Source organism: Neolamprologus brichardi, chromosome 22, assembly GCF_056152115.1.
Source record: "Neolamprologus brichardi isolate AB-2024 chromosome 22, ASM5615211v1, whole genome shotgun sequence".
In the NCBI taxonomy this organism is placed as follows: Eukaryota; Metazoa; Chordata; class Actinopteri; order Cichliformes; family Cichlidae; genus Neolamprologus; species Neolamprologus brichardi.
In genome coordinates, this window is record NC_142124.1 from 10,013,113 (window position 1) to 10,035,258 (window position 22,146).

Sequence of the window (22,146 nt, forward strand, 5' to 3'; positions counted from 1 at the left end):
CACTGATAAAAGATTTTCAGCCAGCTGTCTGTGGGCGTTTTCCTGTATTCAGTCTTTGTTAGCAATGAAAGATTTCCAACTCAAAGGTCAGGCGACCTCGTTAGCAGATCAAATCCTGTGAAGTTTGGTAAGAAACCCCCACCTATGTTTTGTTACGCCCCTGCACTTTAATTTAATCGAGGTTGAGCGTCTAATCTGGAGCATCTAATCCCCACCACGTTCTTATGTGGGTGCAGAAAGTCAGAAGCGATCAGATTTGGCCCTGTGCCCCTCAGTTACACTTTCATTTCCACATTGGAAGACTTTAAACACGTAAAGCTTCATTACTGCCTGCCAGTCTGTCTCTCAGCAGATATCTGACACCATGCATTGACATGTGAATACTTGCATTCACTCGTTCACTTAAAGAAGCCTCAGTATTTGCATATTATGCTGAGACGTGGACACAACATGAGTCATGCTACATGGTGGCATTTTAAAACTGGAAGAATGGTTTGTCAAGTTCCTACAATGAACTGAACGCCCCAAGGTAACACTGTCATATAAGCATGATAGATTACTCGGGCCTTTCACATGCTTCATTATTCACATCATTATTCTGTATTTTTTTAGCAACCAAATCAACAGTTCTCTTACTTGGTAATAAAACTTGATTAAAAGCAGTTTTATGTCATCTGTAGTCCAACAAATCTGACGAGTCAGATGCATTTTTTTTCGGTCAGATAAAGTCAGATAAAGAGAAATTCCCCTTTAAAAAACAAAACAAAAAACCTTTTAATATGACATGACCTATTAGCTATCACTACATGACCTTGTTACCACCATCTTAGCAAGACATAAATTGAAAAAAACAAAACCCACCAAAAAGGTCATATGCTATGAATAGCTCTGTTTTGCAATTGTGCAACAGTGAAGGGAAAGTGGAGCGCTGCGTGCAAAATCTTGTCAGTCATCAAAAGTACAGGGTCCCATGGTGGGCAGTGAACTTTTCAATCTAACCATCCGCATCAAATCTTTTGGGTAATATATATATAAAAATACAAATTAAGTGTGTACTTGAGGTCTTTTGAATGAGCATGTTCCATAATGTAGCTACAAGTTGCTCTCTGCTACCAGTGTTTCCACTCTGTAAGGACACACAGCAATGTGAGGACATTGATGCTCGTGGACCCTTACGGTCTCTATTGCAGGTGGTAGTTGCTCCTTTAGCTTAGCCTGGGCAAACCCCAGTAGTTGAGGCTTGGCCACTCAGCTCGGTCACTCGAGGAGGACTCTGAGTAGAGCTGCTGCTCCTCAGCGTTGAAGGAGCCAGTAAAGGTGGTTCAGGCATCTTAATGGGATGCTCCCCGGATGTTCCTAGGTGAGGGGTTTAGGGCGTGAATGACATGCTGGAGAAATTATACAAAATTCTATTTATGTCTAAAGAAGCAAATCATTTCATATTACCTTAATTCTTAAAGCTTAACTCTGCTGTCCAAGCTGAATTCTGCAGACCTGAATCAACATGACTTTTGACAGTTTGGAGGGCGGATCCCAAAGGAAGAGGGGTCCTAATGCGATTGGTCACTTTCAAAGCAGTGATGCCGCAGGTTTACTTTACTGCATTAGTAGCAGCAACACAAGCGCCGTTTTAAACTGCATTTGATTACAATTTGTATAATGAAGTTTGCTGAATTAACTTTAAAACCTTAAACCAGAGAGGAGGTGACACGCTGTAATTTTTATACATATACTTGTAAGATTGTAGCTTTATAATTGTAATATTTCTGTCTATTTTTGACCAATAAATCATTACATTCAGTTTAAACACGTCTGTGGATGTAAGCCGAATTTAAAGGATTGTTAAGATAACCCCACTCTACACACCTGATCACAATTCATACAAAAACTTTCAAGCTATTGTGTTAACAAATTAACAGAATGACACGCTACCAAAAACATAACCACATTCGTCGCTGACTAAGGAAACATTTGAATATAAAACGGGTAGAAAATAATATGTCTGCATTAATATGTAAGTTTAAAGTCCTAAACTTAATATAAAGAAACAAACAAACTGGGAGTATGTTGTGAACAAAATTTCTTCTTCGGTCTGTTTTCTTCTCTGTGCAGCTGTTTTTTGCTTTTAAGCTATGCTTTACACAAGACCCGCACAACTGTCTCCTTTTATTGGTTTTAATAAGTGGGAGCTAATACCAGTTTAATCCCCACCAAGTTTCAAAGAAAGCAGGGAAAGTACAACACGAGCACATCACTGGAAAACTGTTTGGGCTTGAATGAGTCATAAATCTTTGACCTCATAGTCAGAGCAGAGGTTACTGTTTTCCTTTCCCCAGCAGCTTGTTGCCTGAGTTTCCTAACGTCCTGTGGCCAAACAAACTCCCTGTGTAACCGCTGTTCATTTGAAAGGACGGACAACCACACTGCTCGTTAAATTCAGCACCTGCTTGATGCAAATGATGGATGTTCAAGTGTGTTTTCCTGTTTAAGGGCGGTAAAACCTGAAGCTGATTTTGGTGGAAGTCTCAGCAACAACCGCATTTGTTACCTAGAAAATTGATTCTTATCTTATCCGCCTGCGAACAGAATTGACTTTATTAGAACACAACGTGCGTGTTGTGTTCTCTTTGCTGAACCATAACTCACTTGTGGTTTTTTTGTCCTTACTTTCTGCTACAAAAGCAGTAGTGTGGTTACGTGCTGCAGAACAAGTTTTAACCTGCACTGCTGACACTTTGGTATTCACATTCAGAAAGTACTCCAAAATATACATTGAGTAAACAGCAGCTGCGTGGCTGCAAAATGAAACCAAGAACGGCAGTTTTTCTAATCGCTAAAGAACATTTGTACCGCTTCAGAAAAAACATTTTATTTTTTTTCCGCACTATAGCTGTCTGTCTTATCTAAATGTCCTCTTGGTGATATACACTGAAGCTAAACATGCTCCAGACTATACTCAACCTCAAGTCAAGCGCAGTGGTAAGGTACACAGTGAAACAAGACATCGTGTGATTGCAGTTGTGGACCCCCATCACCACAAAGACAGCACAGCATATGAACTTGAGTGCCATCCGATTCTTAATCCATGGGGTTGAATATGATGTTGGTCCACAATTTGCAGCTATACATGTTTAAACTCTTCTGGGATGTCTTTCCAAGGTTCAGAAGTGTGTTTATGGGAATTTTTGACCGTTCTTCCAGAGGTGCATTTGTGAGGTGAGACACTTAAGTTAGATGAGAAGACCTGGCTCGCAGTTTCCTCTCTAATTCACCCCAAAGTAGTTTTATCAGGTTGAGGTCAGGACTCCGTCAAGCTCCTCCAAACATCTTTTTTGACTTTGCTTTGTGCACTGGTGGGCATATTGGCACAGGAAGGCATCATCCCCAAATGAATGTAATGAATGAAGTAAATTGGCCAAAACCAGGTGTTCAAAGCCTGGAGGAAGCCTGGAGAATTTTCAAAGCTATAAATGATGCCAAGGGGTGTGAGAGATGAAAGAAAGATCCTAACTTTTGTAAATGAGAGTAAATGATTTCCTCTACATTTGCACAAAGAATATAAAAGCATGTTTTTTTCACTTTATAACAGGTTACAGAGTGTACAATGATGGGAACAGTGAAGGGGTCTAAAGACTTTCTAAATGCACTGTGGTTCTAGATGTTTGTGTTTCTAAAGTGACATTCTACTTGTAAAATTTAAGGTGTTCCAAAACTCGACAGGGTGTGTTTAAGGGTATTTACCTGTGCTGACAAGCCTCTCACACGCAGTTGATTTACATCACTTTTAAGAACATTAAATTGGCTTGCATTCACCTCCTGGTGACCTCATCTAATTAAAACCAAACTGAACTAAACCGCTTCTTTAAATAAGCAAGAACTATCATTATCTAAATTATCATGAACACAGATTTTTAGACATATATACCTCTGATGGGCAACTTGAGAGTAAAAATAGGAAGGCAATTTTCTTGCGACCTGGAAAAATCTGCATTTTTATTCTGGTACTTTTTCCCAATTTGGTAAAAAGTAGCAGCGCCAACAAACTGCTCACTCAGAAGCGCCAACTTCTTCAATGGACAGCCACTTTTGATTGCAATGCAGTTGCACATGTTGGTTCGTGGGAGCCAACCTGTCTCCCAAAAGTTACAGTTCAATTCAGGGACCTAACTCAGCTGATTGTCATCTGATTACATTCCTATGTAAAAGCGAGGATGCAGAGTACCTATGTAATTTTGCAAGTAAATTACTGTTTTGCAGCAACTAGAGGTGAAATAATTTATGTTTTAGATCTTTGTAGTTCTGGTTGGACTCCAAACGTAAGTACTTAATGGATTAATGGAATTTCTGCAGAGCTACTGTATTTGTGAAGTTTGCCACTTTATCACAGTTATTCACCATATTATTACAAACACATTGGGTAAGTGAGTGGTGTATATATATCAAGTCTTTAAAAATGCATGTAAATAAAGCACAATGTAAACAGCTGGACTGCTAATTGTTTATTTTATTTTTTTTCAACAACTTGTACCAGCATAAAAAGAACAGAATATATGTAGTAAAATAAAGTGGAATAAATATAACAGTTTTACTGCAGGTGTGTTTTAAATTCCAGTTAGCTTGATATCACAAAAAACACATTAAATAATCTAAACTGAGAACATTATCCAACAACCACCTTGCAGCAATCCAAGTACAGACTTGAATCAGTTCATCTGGATGCAGCTCAGCTTCTTCCACTGAAAACGCTTCATCCAGGCAAACAAAATCCAATTTCCGGGACTATAAAACTGTCATAATTGGCTATATGGCAGATTAGGCAGGGCCCAGGTGCAGCACATGGTGACAGACAGAATTAACTATAAAGCAGCTTTATTCCCGTACTTGGACGCTCAAAGGAAATACAAAAAATAAAACTCTAACCACAAAAACAAAACCACACTGCAGACATGGACATGACCAACTAAGGAGACAGAAGGGGGGCAACAAACACTGAGACAATAGATAAAGAACCTTGAAAACAAGGCTGACTTAACAGCCTGGAGCAGAAAAACTCTAAGATAACTAAAAACTGAACGCTAACCGATGCATACTTTATACATGATGTAAATATAATTATGAAACTAGGAATCACATACAATATTCCACACATAATAAAAACTAGTAAGTCCAGAAACAGAGAAACTCTGGCTCAAAGACCATGTCAAAAACAGTACCATGTCAAAACCAACTCTGACAATTGAGATCAACTACCATTTGCAGGGAGTGTATGTGAGAACGCAGCCATAAATATTTTATCCTGACACGTTGATTGACAACACTGCACAGTGATGTCTTAGAAACAATAGATGCATAGTGCCAATATGACACAAAAAGGTATTTCAGTACGCAGCTCAGCACAGCACAGCCGGTTCTCAAATACTGTTGAGACACACACGAGGCGACCTTCGCAGTCATTTCCAAGTTTGTTGGCCATTCTCAGACGTCAGCTTCTTCCAAAAAGACATCGATATCGAGAACGTGCTCCTCATCCACACAACACACTGGTGACTGAATCTGACTATATAAGTGTATCTATGAAAGGTAGACCTCAAGAGTGTCAGTTAATCCAATTAAGTAGCATTAAAAGCCACATGTTTGCTAAAATTTATAAATAAAGATACAATTTGTATCAACTGCATCCTGCCTCTAACGTGAGACTGCAGCGAGGCAACTCCAAAGAATTCAAATAGAGTTTTTAATCAAGGTGGATACCACAATACAAAACACACAAACTCATGTTAACCTTCAGTCTTTCCACTGAAAGACGAGTTCTCGGACTGGATTCGTCTCATCTCAGCTGACTCTGCAACTTGAGGATTTCGACCACGAGCATCTGTGGATCCATCATCTGAGGGAACATGTCCATGGCTGTATCCACCAGCTGGGCGCTGAAGATAGCGAGGAGCTTTTTCCGTATAACCTCTCTCTCCTCCCTGCTGGGACCTGGTTGCTTCATTGGAGGAGGCTCCCAGTGTGAGGGATCTCCCGGGAGGCTGCAGACCACCGCCGGTTGGCCGCAGAATGGATCGGACCATTGTGGCCTCTGGAAGATGTGGGTTTGGCTGCGCTGGAAATTTGTCAGTTGGCTGTACGGATTCATGCTGACTGGGTAAGCGCAATAGTTTGGATAGTGGGGCAGACTGTAGGGCATCATATCAGCGCTGTGGCTGCTCACTGGCCCGATGTTGTGAGTTGGGAAAGCCGGCACACTCCCACAAGAGGCAGTGCCATGTGAGCAGCAGCTGCACGGGGCACTTTTTGGAGGGCAGTACTGCTGGCTGCTGCTGTACGGTAGCCCAAACTGGTGATCACTCAGACTCCGAGGAGCTTCCACCGGCTGGCTGTCTATGGAGCCTAAACCAGAGTCCAGCTGCTCCTGAGAGCGGCTGTGCTGCACCGAGTTGTGATCAGACGACGCGTGTTTGCTGGACTTCTCCTTCTTTGATGAGGCCTTCTTGCTGGAGCAGTGACTTGCCTTCACCTGAGCTGCCTTTTCATTTTTATGAGCTTTTTTTAAGGAGCTGCTCTCGTTTCCCAGAGTCAGTTTCTTCGCCATATCCTCCACCAACAGGAGGCTGAGTCCAGGCACAGGACTGGAGCAAGCTGAAGATTGTTTCTGAGAAGCAGTAGGCTGCTTAGCACTCTCTCGAAGCTCGTCTGCAAGAGCACGATTGGACTGTTTGGCTCGCTCGGGATGGTGGAATTTACATTTGATTCCATAAGTACATTTCTTCCCTGGAAAAATAATAAACAGCAGGTTTTATAACTCCACCAAAGCAGTATTCCTTTTTTCATGCAGAGAAATGTCTCGGCTAGGCAACAGCAACAGTCAAATAAAAGCCCTATATGTAAAGTAGTCTGCACATAATCTTGTTAAAGTGAGGAATTTTTCTAAAATACTGCTTTAAATACTTTTTTCTTTATCAATTTTACAGAAAGTGCAACAAAATACACTAAATCTGATCAACATTGGGCATTCTTTGAAATTAAAACTGCACCACTATACTTGGCAGGTAGTTTGTCTCAAGCACTGTGAAGTTTAACTTGTCTTAGTGTCTCCTCCTTAATACTGGATTCTGAAATCTGTGAGGGCTGAAACCATCAAGATCTCTCTTTTTAACCCTGACTGTGTATTTGGGATCCATGTTTGCTGTACTGTGACCCCTGATGGCGCTACATGTCTTAAAAAAGCCCTCTCACCATAAGGACAGGGCTGTTTTTTCTGAGTCTTTGGAACCCTCCGCAGGAAGTTCTCCAGGGTTGGTCCATGTCGACCGAGGGGATCATCGGGGGGCATAAACCTGCATCGGGGTGAAATGCAAACACCATCACTCATTGGTTAATCCAGGTTACTAGCTGGTAGGGATCTTGTGTATCAGGAACGCAGAACTCACTTGTTATTAACAAAGGAGTACATGAGCAGCCTCTCTTCGATGAAGCGCTTCCACTCCGGCTTCTCTCCCTGAAGGTCACGGTACATGTCGTTGGACACGATGATGCCGTCAGACTCAAAGGCGTGCTTGACAATGTAGCAGTCGTCATTACAGACCACTCGTTTGCCTGCATAGCGCCGCGACGGTGTGAACACCAGAATCCTTTTCCTCTCCAGCTCACGCAGAATTTGCTGATCTGGATGCCAAACATTAAGTCAGAGAAATGATGAGCCACTACAATAAAGCCAGTGACTGATTATTCAAGACTTTGAATATGAGGAGAAGAATTCTGAATTTGACTGTGGATTTAACAGGGAGCCATTGAAGGGAAGCCAATATGGGATAAACATGATCTCGCTTCCCAGTCCTTGTCAGTATACTCGCTGGATCAACTGAAGGCTTTCCAAGGAGCTTTGAGGACAACTTGATAATAATGACTTACAATAGTCAAGCCTAGAATAAGTGAACAAACTAGTTTTCAGCATATTTCTAATTTTACAAACATCCTGTCTTAACCTCCTAGGACCACATTTTGGGTTATTTAGACCAAAATACTCAATTTTGCTCTACAAGGGCCTGATATCCACTTACGAGGACATTATACTGCTACTGTGCTATCAAAATTTTAAACGAATATCCTCATATGTGGCTCTTATTTTTCTTAAAAACAAAAATAAGGTAAAAAAAAATCTGGTAATTCTTTGTTTTTACACTGATCGAGCCCCAATATGTCCAAATATCAAAGAGAAATTAAAAATGCATGTCGTGGAAGAGTTTGGGTCTTAGGAGGTTAAAGAAGTGCAAGAAAGCAATCATACATATTTTTAATGTGCTCACAAGGACATACCCCTATCAAAATGACCATCAAAGTAAATAAATAAATGGTTAGACACAATTTTTCTAAAATCTTTGCTGTGTGTCATTTGGCTTCATGGATAGATTAAGCTGGGTATCATCTGCATAGTGATGACACTGTATGCTATGCCTTGCCTTCCAAGGGAAGCATGTATAATGTGAATAGAATTCATCCCAGGACAGAGCCCTGTGGAACTCCATAATTAGAAAATTGCAGAAGTAGCACAGTTTAACCCTAAAGGAGTGGCTAGAGGAACAAAACAAAGAGCTTAATCTTTGTGGAGCCGAGAGGAGCCGCAAATTAAGCTCAGGGTCATCACTAAATGCCCATTCAGATCTTTATTTAACTCATTCAGCTATAATAAAGCAAGTCCCGACTGCATATTAGTTTGTGTTTTTCCCAGGAGGCAGGTTTGAAATTACACCCTAACACAAAACCGTTTATCTGCATGAGCTATCTATTTAACTACATTATCAGCAGTCACTTCCAAATATAGGTCACCACAGGCTAACTGAAATGATGATTATCATTTGGTATCACAAAAGCAAGACAAAATAAATTAGAAAAAATTGTTTTTTTGCAGCACATGCTGCAGATAAGCTTTGTGCATGGGGGAAAAAACTGTCTGTGGAGTTTCCCCTTTTGAGTTTTACAGTAAACTGTGAATCAGCAGCTGATTCTATCAAACAATGTCCTGCCAGTTACATGCCTGGGTTTTAAGTTCACTACTTACAAATAATTTCTCAAATTATTTATTGTTCTGCTTTTTTATATTACCATTTAGTTTCAAATCTACTAGTAATCTACTCGATTACATTGAGAGTTCTTGCTTTAACTTCCATTAAAAACTTCATAGCAGGCAATTCGGGAAAAAAAATGTAAATGTCTTTTTAAAAATCCCCATCAAAAGTTTAAAACACGTGCTGGGACATTCTGGGAAATTTTTACTTAAAAAATATCAAAGGCGTCAACTTTCTCTCAGCTTAATAAATATTTTCACTAGTTCTGTCATGGAAATTGTACCACACCTTTCAGGTTTCAGTGCAGGTTGCACAGTCGGGCAAAGAAGGAAGTAGAGAAACAAAACAAAGCACGTGAATTCCCAGTGTTGTACCTGTGATGGGAACATCCGGCCTGGGCTGCTCCTTCCTCCATGAGGGAACAAACACAGTGATTTCAGTGTGGCCTCTGTCCAGGAAGAAGTTCACAGCCAACTGGATTCCCAGACAAGAGAAAACTTCCTTGTTGCCATGGCTAAATGAAAACCAGGAAAAATGAATAAGAAACCAGAACACATGCCCACACACTAGCAGCTGGAGGGAAACGTCCCTGACCCACTTTAGAACAAGGGTTATGGTGTTTATAATGGCACTCTTTGATGTTCACTCGGCATCATAGCTCTTATCAGTGCACCTTATTTACATTGATGTTAAAGATTACAATAGAACAAAGCTCTTTGTCTCCAACAGGTTGACCATGATTTAGGCACGAGTGCGTGGACTATTCTTACTAACCACTTTAGGCGCACCTGTTCAACTGCTCCCTAACGCAAATATCTAATGAATGGAAGTAACTCAATACCTTTAGGCATGTACACATGATCAAGATGACTTGCTATAGTTAAAAATAAGTATTTAAAATGAAGAAGAAGGTGATTTAAGTGACCTGGTTGGCCACGTTTCAGTATCAGCTGTTGATCTACTGAAACCAATCATCTCTAGAGTTTACAGAGAATGGTCTAAAAAGAGAAACTATCCAGAAAGTAGCCGCCCTCCTCACTTGAACTCACCAAAATCGGTCAATAAAAGACTAGAAACACAAAGCCTGCTTTGATGAGTCTCAGTGTCAGAATTTGACATGAACAACATGAAAGCATGGAATTGTCCTTCCATTAATCAACAGTTGAGGGTGGTGATGGTGGTGTAGTGATGTGGGGAATATTTCCGCTTAGTACCAATTTAGCATCATTTAAGCACGTTCATCTCTTTGTGAACACGATGTTCCCATCGTCTGAAAACACTCCATGTCACAAACCTCAAATCATTTAAAACTCAATCCAGTCGAGCACCTTTGGGATGTGGTGGAACAGGAGATGGACGTCATGGATGTGCAGTAACAATGTGATGCTATCATGTCAATACAACCCAAAACCCAAAAGGTTTGCTTAAAAAAGTGGTCAGTGACACACTGACATCTGATCCATAACTAGTTCCACAGTGCAAAAAAAGCTGTCATTGGAACAGTACCATGAAAGAAAAATCGATGCTTATATATCCCTTTCATAATCTAGATGTGGTTCCACTTTATTTGATTTGTGGTAGTACCGATACAGGAAACAATGACCATGGAAAGAACTACCTTAAGAAATTCACGAATGATAGACGGATTGATTCTGCCCACTATGATTTTCCTTCAAAACTACCCCATCATCTGTTATATCACAAGTATTTTTCCTCTATTCTGCAGAAATGTGAACTGGCTTGGAAAAAGCATGAGGCAGAATTGGCTCCGTGCCAGCATTGGCACCGAGTTGGCGGTAACGAGATAAATGACTGAATCATTAGCGTTAGTGATTATGCGAGGGATTTCCCCAAGAATGATTTTTATCTGTTATGAGTTGCCCTACTTGACTATGACTTCTAAGACTGCTGTGAAGAAACTGTACTAACCACTGAGTACTCGTCACATTTATTTCACGTGTTGTATTTTAAAAAGAAAAATGTGTTGCAAAAAATCGTTACGTCACTAATAACAAAAACCAAAAACAGGGACTCAAAGACTGAATGTTCTATAAACCACTCTGCATAACAGTCGAAATAAAGCAAAGCATCATAGTTCAGTTTCAGCCAAGCTTCAGCTGTTGAACAGATTGCCTCACATTTGTCTCTAGAAGACTCTGCAAACTGCCCAAATCAAGCCCAAATCATCACCCCTCCTGTGCCTATCAGCACAAAGTGTTGATAGCCAACGTCTTGTTTTGGCCAAGTTTGATTTTGACCAATTAGTCTTGAGTTTGTTTGCAAACTCAAGCCCTGTAACCATACTTTTTATTTGTTTGTTTTTTAGAGAAGGAATAGTCTTTGTTTTGGCAACCCTTCTTCTAATTGTACTATGATGAACGTAATGACAGTTTCATGACAGTTACCGATGCCTGTACAAGACCTCCGTTAATGTGGCACCATTTAGTAATTGATGCCTGTAGAAAGTAGCAGTTTCTATCAGGTGAATTTTCTGGGACGTCCACTCTTGGGTAGATTGTGGTATTGTGTTGACACAACTGAATGTTTCAGGCAAGCAAACTGCAAAAACTTTTATAGAGGTGATCTGTAGTAAGGGTGTACTTAGTTTTTCACAGGACGGCACAGAGTCATATGAAAAACTTGCTTTTCTTTTGACTTAGTTTGTTTCTAGCTGGCTCTTATCATCCACTTTCTCATTATCTAAGGTTAAAGGTAAGTTATTATCCAGCAGTTTTATAAAATTTTCACTTATTTAAATATTTACAACACTCAAAGAAAAGCTTAAAAAACTGTAAAGCTAAAAGCGAGACTTTATTTGAAAGGTAAAAATTTGCCTTTTAAAAAAACAACACCCTGCCCTAACCCATGACAGGTTTTTAGTGGCTTGATGGATGTTCACAGCTATTAAAAAAATAACATCTGGCAATCGTGTGGCTTAAACAAAGTTGGTTGTTTTGCTCAGCGACAGCTTCGCAACACTTCTATCATTAACTTGCCAGAATAACTGTTTCTAAACAAAAAGGTACACCTCTACTTAGACTGTGACGATGTAAGTGATTTAAGTCCTTGGTGAATTTCTGAATGACATTGAAGAAATGCTGTTGAACCTGCTCCAGAGACATTCGTCTTAAAAAAGAAAGCGTTATTATAAGTTCAATCTGATTTGCATACTCAAGAAGCCGCATGCCTGAACCTGTATGCCCGGCTGGGAAAGGCAAATGACAGACGGGGTGTATACTGTGCTAAAACAGATGTATACCCTAATTCTCTCACCCTTTCTGACGCTTCGGTGTATAATTAAAAAAATGCTTGGCACAACTAAAATTCCCAAATCACAGTCAGTAATTAGAGATCAGTGCCTGCATGCTTTTAGGTAATTTACTTGGGGAAAGGAACAGTCTTCTGTCATGGTCCCTGTGCCTCCCCGGCCAGCCCAGTGTGGCCACAAGTGTTGTTGCTCTCTCTCCTACCTGTCTGCCTGGGCGGAGCTCTGACTGGGCTCCTGCCCTTGGCCACGCACCTGCTGCTGATCAAGCGATTGCAGTTCTCTGGCTCTTAAGGCTGGGGCTCTGAGCCATTCGTCGCTGGAATATTGAGTTTGACTCCACGTTAGTGTCATTAGTACCAAGTCCAGTGAGTACATGCCCGCGGTAGTCGAGTGTCCTGACAAGTTGCTTCTTTGTTATTTTTCTCCAGGAAGGAGCAGGGAAGACCAGAGCAGCGAGCACGGGGTGTGGGGACACACTGGAGCGAAGACCACGGAGCACGAACTTGTGGGTGAAGACACGACACGGAAGTCACGGGGAAAACATGGGATTATTTTTGTGAACTATTTACACCATTGTAAATAAACGCACTGCCTTCATCACAAAGTCCTGCATCTTGGGTCCTCATTCCCCTAATCCCCACGGTCTGCCCCACAGACCGTGACAGAATATTCCAGCCACCATGGACCCAGCAGATTCAGCTTCCTCCCCGTCTCCCTCCGCCCCGGTCACACTGGAAGCGATCTTACAACGCCACGAGCAGATGCTTGTTCGCCTCAGCGAGAACGTCGCTGCCTTAACACTAGCAGCTGCTCAGCGCACTCCATTGCCGGAACCCTCACCTACCAGCGAACCCGCCCGGGCATCATCAAGCTCCGCAGTAAGTGCTGCCTCACCGGTTCTAGTCCCGGCTGTGTGTGAGTCTCATCTCCCCACACCTGAGCTGTTTTCAGGGGATGTAGGGAAGTGTGCGGGTTTTCTTATGCAGTGCTCACTCCAGTTTCGCCAGCGGCCTCATGCCTTCTCTAATGACGGGAGTAAGATCTCATATTTTGTTCAGTTGCTACGAGATCGTGCGCTGACCTGGGCACAAGCTGTGCTGAGCGCTAATCCCGAAATTACTTATGATGAATTTTTGTCTCTGTTTCGGAGTGTGTTTGATAAGGGCTCCACTGCTGCGGCGGCCGGGCTCCGCCTCATGAATCTGAAGCAAGGCAAGCGGAGCATGGCAGATTTTTCAGTTGACTTTTGGACACTAGCGACGCAAGCGGGGTGGGGGCAGGAGGCATTAAAGACGGCACTGTTAAATAATGTGTGTGAGGAGATTAAAGATGAACTGATGGTGCGTGAGTTACCCTCCTCTTTAGGTGCGATCATGTCCCTATGCATTCGAATAGACGATCGCCTGCGTGCACGGCGAAGCACGCAACGTCGCTTCGCTCAGCCTCAGCCACCGAGGGACGCCTCACCGGGGCCCGGAGCGGCACGCGAGCACGGCGAGGTTGAGGAGGAGGAGCAGCCCATGCAACTTGGACGTTCGCAGCTCTCGCCCGCAGAACGTCAACGGCGTATGGCCGCCGGTGAGTGTTTATTTTGCGGCCGTAAGGGCCATTTTGCCTCTTCATGCCGGGCACGGGCAAAAGGGCGCGCTCGCCAGTAGTTGAGAGAATACTGGTGGGCGATATAACGACTAGAGGTTCTCTCCCCCGGCTTATGTTACCTGCAAAACTCACCATTAAGAACGTTACCCACTCTCTTCAAGCTCTAGTGGATTCAGGTGCTGAGCAGAGTTTCATTGACGCAGCTCTGGCGAAAAAGCTAAGCATCACACTACACGCCCTACCCGATCCACTGGCTGTCACAGCCCTATCTGGGCAGCGCTTGTCGGACATAACCCAAATCACAGAACCCCTGTCTCTTACTCTCTCGGGTAACCACTCAGAGCGCATCGAGCTCTTCGTGTTTCAAGCACCGCGCACCCCCCTTGTATTGGGTTATCCATGGCTGCTCCAACACAATCCACACATCGATTGGAAGAAAGAGAGAGTGACCGGGTGGAGCATTGACTGCTACATGAACTGTCTCCGAGCTGCACCTGCTCCAACCACATCTCAAAGGTCTGACCAGCCGGTCGAGCCTCCGGATTTGACCTCAGTCCCACGTGTTTATCATGATTTGGCTGAAGTGTTTAGTAAAGACCGGGCACGTTCACTTCCCCCTCATAGACCGTATGACTGCGCGATTGATCTCCTGCCTGGGGCTCCGCTTCCATCTGGTCGTTTGTACAGCATTTCACAGCCAGAGAGGGAGTCTATGGGGACATACATTGCAGACTCTCTCGCTGCGGGCATCATTCGGCCGTCGTCTTCCCCAGTGGGAGCGGGGTTTTTCTTTGTTGCTAAGAAGGACAAGACCCTTCGCCCCTGTATCGACTATCGCGGGCTTAACAAGATCACCGTTCGTAACAAGTATCCCCTGCCCCTTCTGTCTTCTGCTTTTGAGTTACTTCAGGGTGCCACGATTTTCAGTAAGTTGGACTTGCGCAACGCCTACCATCTGGTGAGAATCCGTGAAGGGGATGAGTGGAAAACGGCCTTCAATACTCACCTGGGCCATTTCGAGTACCTTGTGATGCCGTTCGGCCTGACCAACGCCCCCGCTGTGTTCCAGGCTCTTGTTAATTATGTTCTCAGAGACTTTATTAACCGATGTGCTTTTGTCTACTTAGATGACATTCTCATCTTCTCCAAATCTAAAGCGGAACATGAGGTCCATGTACGGCAGATCTTGCAGCGCCTGCTGGAGAACAGGCTCTTCGTTAAAGGGGAGAAGTGTGACTTCCACATGGATTCGGTGGCATTTCTGGGCTACATCATCACCAGAGGGGATTTGAAACCTGACCCGGCAAAAGTCCAGGCAGTGTTGGACTGGCCCAAACCACCCGATCGCCGGCAGCTTCAGCGCTTCCTGGGGTTCGCTAACTTCTACAGACGTTTCATCAGGGATTTTAGTAAAGTCGCTCTGCCCCTCTCTAGGTTAACATCGCCCAAGGTGCCATTCCAATGGGGCCGGCTGGCTCAGGAAGCCTTCTCTCGCCTCAAGGAACTATTCGCCACCGCCCCGATCCTTCGCCAGCCGGACCTCTCCCTGCAGTTCGTTGTGGAGGTGGATGCATCGGAGTCTGGAGTAGGGGCCGTGCTCTCCCAGCGGTTCGAGGGTAAGCTCCACCCCTGTGCCTTTTTCTCTCGTCGTCTTTCCCCAGCCGAGAGGAACTATGACATCGGAGACCGCGAACTTCTGGCCGTAAAGCTGGCTCTGGAGCAGTGGAGACACTGGCTGGAGGGGGCCGCACAGCCGTTCATTGTATGGACTGATCATAAAAACCTCGAGTACATCCGCTCGGCGAAACGGCTCAACTCACGGCAGGCCAGGTGGGCTTTGTTTTTCACCCGGTTTAATTTTACCATCACTTACAGGCCAGGCTCCCGTAATGTTAAACCGGACGCTCTTTCCCGGCTATTTGCCCCAGTCGGAGAGGAGTCCGACCCTGGATCTGTCCTGCCTACTTCGTGTATTATTGGAGCCGTTACGTGGGAGATCGAAGAGCTCGTCCGGGAGGCACAAGAAACCGACCCTGATCCTGGCACGGGCCCCCCTGATCGACTCTTTGTTCCGGCGGCTGTCCGGTCCCGAGTGCTCCAGTGGGCTCACACGGCCCGTTTTTCCTGCCATCCAGGAGTTAACCGCACCACTGCATTCCTCCGCAGGTATTTCTGGTGGCCCACCCTCGTTAAAGACTCACGGGAGTACGTAACCGCCTGCACCACTTGTGCTCAAAATAAGCACTCCAATCAACATCCGTCTGGACGTCTGCAGCCGCTCTCCACACCCAGCCGACCCTGGTCCCACATTTCTCTGGATTTCGTCACCGGTCTGCCACCATCTGCAGGTAACACTACAATATTGACCATCGTTGACCGTTTCTCCAAAGCTGCCCATTTCATTGCGCTTCCTAAGCTCCCTACAGCCTTGGAGACTGCCCGACTCCTCACCACACATGTTTTCCGGCTCCATGGCATCCCTGAGGACGTTGTCTCGGACCGGGGCCCTCAGTTCACGTCGCGGGTGTGGAGGGAGTTCTGCTCCGCCATAGGAGCCAAGGTGAGCCTCTCCTCTGGCTTCCACCCGCAAAGCAACGGCCAAACGGAGCGCATAAACCAAGAGTTGGAGGCTGCCCTCCGCTGTGTCGCCTCGCATAACCAGGCCATCTGGAGCGAACACCTGTCATGGATAGAGTATGCTCACAACAGTCACACATCCTCTGCTACCGGCGTGTCACCCTTTGAGGCATCTCTGGGATACCAGCCACCTCTGTTTCCCTTGGTTGAAGGTGAGCACGCTGTTCCGTCTGTCCAACATCACCTCCGCAGGTGTCGCAGGGCCTGGCGGGCCACTCGGGCGGCTTTACTCCGGACGAAGGAACGGAATAAGGCTCTTGCGGATCGCCACCGGACGGCCGCCCCTGAGTATGTGGTGGGGCAGAAGGTGTGGCTCTCCACTCGATTCGTGCCCTTACGTGCCGAATCTAAGAAACTCACCCCCAACTTCATCGGCCCATTTGAAATCAGTGCTGTGATCAACCCTGCATCCGTCCGCTTGGCGCTGCCACGCAATATGCGTATTCATGATGTATTCCATGTCTCTCAGGTCAAACCAGTGGTCTCCAGCCCGTTGTGCCCTCCTTCCAGGCCCCCGCCGCCCCCCCGGCTCGTGGGTGGCCAGCTGGTTTACGCGGTCTCGCGCATCTTGGACTCCCGCCGCCGGGGTCGGGGATTTCAGTACCTGGTTGACTGGGAGGGCTACGGGCTCGAGGAACGTTCCTGGGTGCCCCGGTCGGCTATCGTGGGTGGGGGTCTGGTCCGGGACTTCCACCGCCTGCACCCGGGTAAGCCTGGTGGGTCGCCGGGAGGCTCCCATTGAGGGGGGGGGTACTGTCATGGTCCCTGTGCCTCCCCGGCCAGCCCAGTGTGGCCACAAGTGTTGTTGCTCTCTCTCCTACCTGTCTGCCTGGGCGGAGCTCTGACTGGGCTCCTGCCCTTGGCCACGCACCTGCTGCTGATCAAGCGATTGCAGTTCTCTGGCTCTTAAGGCTGGGGCTCTGAGCCATTCGTCGCTGGAATATTGAGTTTGACTCCACGTTAGTGTCATTAGTACCAAGTCCAGTGAGTACATGCCCGCGGTAGTCGAGTGTCCTGACAAGTTGCTTCTTTGTTATTTTTCTCCAGGAAGGAGCAGGGAAGACCAGAGCAGCGAGCACGGGGTGTGGGGACACACTGGAGCGAAGACCACGGAGCACGAACTTGTGGGTGAAGACACGACACGGAAGTCACGGGGAAAACATGGGATTATTTTTGTGAACTATTTACACCATTGTAAATAAACGCACTGCCTTCATCACAAAGTCCTGCATCTTGGGTCCTCATTCCCCTAATCCCCACGGTCTGCCCCACAGACCGTGACATCTTCGAAGCTGCAGTTTGCAGAACTGGTTTATTGCGTTCTGAGTAAAAAGAAAAAAAAAATTCCTCAGGTGATGCACAACACAAGTACAAAACACACAGTGAGTGTGTAGTATAATCTCTGATGGGCCTAATCACTGAAATTGTATTTAAATCTTCAACCTAAAAGAGTATATACATAATTTATGATATTAAATATTTAATATTATGATTAGCAACTTATATTGGAATGACTGTTGGAATAGTTGAAATAAAATGCAATAATTTTAGAAATGTATCTGATAAAGTTCAAGACTTTTAACGATACAAAACGATGAAGAATATTGGTTTTGAATCAAATGTCTAACAGTATTACAGTTTCCCTGTATGCTGGATTTGGTGCTAATGTTGACACAGTAAACACTATGGGGCAGTATTATCATTATTTACAAAGAACGCTATGAGAAAAGTCTGTGAGAAAATACTGTACAACTCACTCACTCTATGACTTCAGTAAAACTGTTGACCTCATGGGCTTAACAGCTAGTTTTAAATCTAACAAAATGCAGCACACAGTTCATAAAACCATTAGCATATTAGCATGCTAATGTCAGCATTTAGTTCAAATTGGATCTCACATATTTGTTAATCAAAAACTTTGTGGTATTGGTAGAAACCAGTTTTTGTAGATATTTCTGAGAACATGTTGGAATATTGGGTTTGTTCCTGGCAGGGAAAACTGACAAATCCCTCTGCCAGTGTCCACCAAGTTGGAAAACAACTTGGAAAATCTGCAAAAAATTTTGTTACTCAGGCTACTGCAGTCCCAAGAACTGACTAATCAGTCAAAGAAACATGACACGAGAAAGGAAAGCTTGGCTCGTAATAAAAAAAGAGAGAGATTTGAGCACTGCTCTAAATCAGGGGTGTCAAATTAAGGCCCTGGGGCCAGAATTTCACAAAACCTTTTACGTTTTCCAAAGATTCCAATCACTGCACGACTTTCAGAAAATGTGAAAGAGGACATAAATTTTACACTTTTTACAATTGTATTTTCATATTATGTACGTTTCACATATTTCATTTTCCCCACCGATAAAGACCCACCACATAGATCTTGTTTTTTCACTATCTACTGTAAAAAATAAATAAAATAAAACGTTTTTTAAGGTGGGTTCACAGCAAAAACATCAAAACAAAACAAAAAAGAAAAAATATTCCTCATTCACTGGTCTGACGCACTTAAGATTAAAGTAGGCTGTATTTGGCCCACAATGTAAAATGAGTTTAACAGCCATGTTAACAAATGCTTTTTACACCAGTTTGTTAACATTTGACTTTATAATCTTGTATCAGGTTTTAGCAAGTATTTGCCATCCTCATATAGGGACCTACTAGTTATAACAATGATTTATTACCCTTACAGTTGAGTAAATAACAATTCATTCATACAAATAATCTTTGTAAATATGTAAATATGTTCTGTGTCCTGTGTACAGTTTGTTTGTATATGTATTTTTCTTGCTGCTGTTACAACCAAATTTCCCCTTGTGGGACAATTAAATGATTATTCTATTCTATTCTATTCTAAAATCCATGCTGTTTCTACATTTTGATTAAAAAACCAAACCAGAAAAAAAGAGATATGACACCACCTGAAGAGCATAATTTAACCTATTTGTGTTTAAAAAGCTGCTTTTGTTCTGGGTTTAAACGTGCTGAAAGGTAAATGAAGCATCTAACGCTGTTGGACCCCTGCCTACAGGCTGTCGGACAACCTCCCACTCAGTCAACTCCTACTCCTAACTGAAACTGTGAATGAAACTGCAGATGGAAGCTGACTGTCACAATGACCTGATTTCAGCTGATTAAAAAAAACTAACCAATTTACTTTCTTTGACTGAAAACAGAAGTTATCTATCCTAGTTACAGCAGAACAAAGGTTTTTGTTAGGGCAGAAATGTATTATTATATTCATTAGAAATAAATCTACAGACTATTTTCTAAGATAATTAACAGATTTCTCTGTAAATTGACAGAAAATTAAGTAAATGCCTGTTATATCTAATTTTCCTCAGTTCAACCCCCAAAATATAGCTTAGGATCATAAACAGAGGCACTAAGTATTCTCAAGTATAAAGATGAAATAGCTCGTTTAGCCTAAACAGTTATTTGCATATAAAACATTGATTAACTGATTAATCGTTGTGGTTCTACATTATTCAAAACAGACAAGAGCAGCTCATTCATTTGCTTTTTGAGTGAAAACCAACTGAAAGTATTATTGCCTTATCATATAATCACTGCAGCTCTGATAGATAGAAACTCCATAATGCAGAAATAGAAATTCTCTGACTTTTAACCTGTGAATTTTGGACAATACTGCATAAAAAACATTATTTACAAGTCATGAGACACAATAATGATTCTGTTTTCAATTTTGGATCAATCAGATGATCAGTGGAGCACGCAGGAGCTTTAAACAGTGGATTTGGGAGATTTCTGTTAGAAAATGGACTTGGAAAATGGACCGATATCATAATCAATCACTCAATATCAGTCTAGCTACTGATTAGTTTGCTCACCTCATGGCCACATTGCTGCCGTCTATAACGACGGGTCTCAGAGTCTTTCCTTCCTCGCCAGTCTCCTCTTTGCTCTGAGGAGAAGTACCAGCTACAGGCAGCAGCAGTGTAGGACCCGATGGCTGGGTTTCTCCTCTGGGCACCAGCACCGACATTGTGGTCACCGGCCCCTGATTGGCCTCCTGAACGGGCCCGATCCGAACCAGCTCCCCCAGCACTTTATCCGTGTCCATGTTGGGGCCGAACTTCTGCTGAACAGCCTGTACCTGAGCCGTGGAGTAGCCCAGCTTGTGGAAGAAGTCCAGCTTGGACTCCAAGAGCTGCGGGTCCGTGTTCGGGTCAGGTTCACCTGGGTACATGGTCTCACAGAAAGGATGGCAAGAGTCGTGAAGTGGGAGCAGTGAAGGAGAGACCCATGCAGAGGTGTGGGAGTGTGTGTGGCGGTGTGGCTCTGAAATGAGGGTTTTACTCCACGTCTGCACAGCTGGGCAGAGTAAAACATCAGTATTCATCTCTTCTCAGTGGGTGAAGCCCACTCATGTCACACCTATTTGGAAAACAGATTAGTCAGCTCATTGATCAACAGAAACCGGAGCCCTGTAAATACACACAATCAGCAAAATGTGTGAACCAGTTAAACATTAGCATTATTATTATTTGGGTATCAGTAATAAATTCAATATCAGTATCATAACTGAGTATCCATGAAAGCAGAGCTTAGAAGTTGCTGTAAGAAAGTTCAGTATAGCTAAATTTAATGTGTAACTATTTACTACAGTTATGGATTAAAAGCATAATATATTATAACATAATATCATATAATATAATGATTTAAACAACAGTAAACATTTCCTTTATTGTAGGCAATTAACAGTTAACAAACTGTTTAGCTTCTTCTCTTATTCCTGTAAATATTTTGTGCTAATGAGGTGAATTTCAGTTGTGATCGTTTTTTAAACTATTAACACTTTAACCTTACATTTCCCTTTATCTCAGACTGACTTTATTTGTATTTGAACTACTTTTTGTGTTCTTATTAAAGATGTTCTTAGACTAATCCTGTGTTTTGTTGCTGTTGTTTTTGAATGACTTCGTCATATTATGACACTAAATTTACAGCTGGGTGAATCTCAAAAAAAGTTACTTTACAATTTGAGGTAAAACAAAGAAAAGCAGCACTTCTACCACACGTTTGGCATTCCTGCTGGAAATGTCTATCTGCCGGTGCAGAAAAGATGAGAACATAGAGGCCAAAAAACTTAAAGTCGTCGTGCTTTTATTTTAGTTTTCCTTTTTCACTTTTTCACAAGTTCACAGAAAGAAACTTACCGGTGTATTAAAATGTGCCAAACGCGTCTTTTATCCCTCTCGGGTTGTCAGCAGCTGTCGCGGCTGATGCGAAGCTTTCTCTGTTTGAGTAGTGAGTCGATACAAGGAAGTTGGGCTTTTTCTTTTCTTGACACAGCAAACAGCCAGCAGACGACCAGCGTGCCGGAGTCACATGCTGGGAAGTTACGACTCAGCGAGTTACGACCTGACGAAATGTGACTCCATCCGTGTTCGTCTGATTAATTATGCAAGAGCAAACCAGGAAATACAGGTAATAAGCACATTAACCTGCCAGGCCAGTGTGCAAGAAATAGAGTATTAAAACATATTACCCACTCGGATATTAGTCGTTTCGTAGTAGGTAAGTCAATAAATACGCGGAGTTTTCCTAATAGGCTAT

At 43.4% G+C, this 22,146-nt stretch overlaps 1 protein-coding gene across 1 annotated transcript; it reads right to left on the reverse strand.

Moving 5' to 3' along the window:
• Positions 1 to 4,557: 4,557 nt before the first annotated feature.
• zc3h12ab (zinc finger CCCH-type containing 12Ab) lies at positions 4,558 to 21,881 on the reverse strand. The gene is made up of 6 exons (XM_006794369.3): positions 21,747 to 21,881; positions 20,418 to 20,964; positions 9,443 to 9,582; positions 7,434 to 7,668; positions 7,240 to 7,340; positions 4,558 to 6,774 (listed from the first exon to the last, which is right to left on the reverse strand). The coding sequence occupies exons 2-6, from the start codon at positions 20,927 to 20,929 to the stop codon at positions 5,828 to 5,830; spliced, it is 1,935 nt and encodes a 644-aa protein (XP_006794432.2). The 5' UTR covers positions 20,930 to 20,964; positions 21,747 to 21,881; the 3' UTR covers positions 4,558 to 5,827.
• Between the last annotated feature and the right edge of the window lie 265 nt (positions 21,882 to 22,146).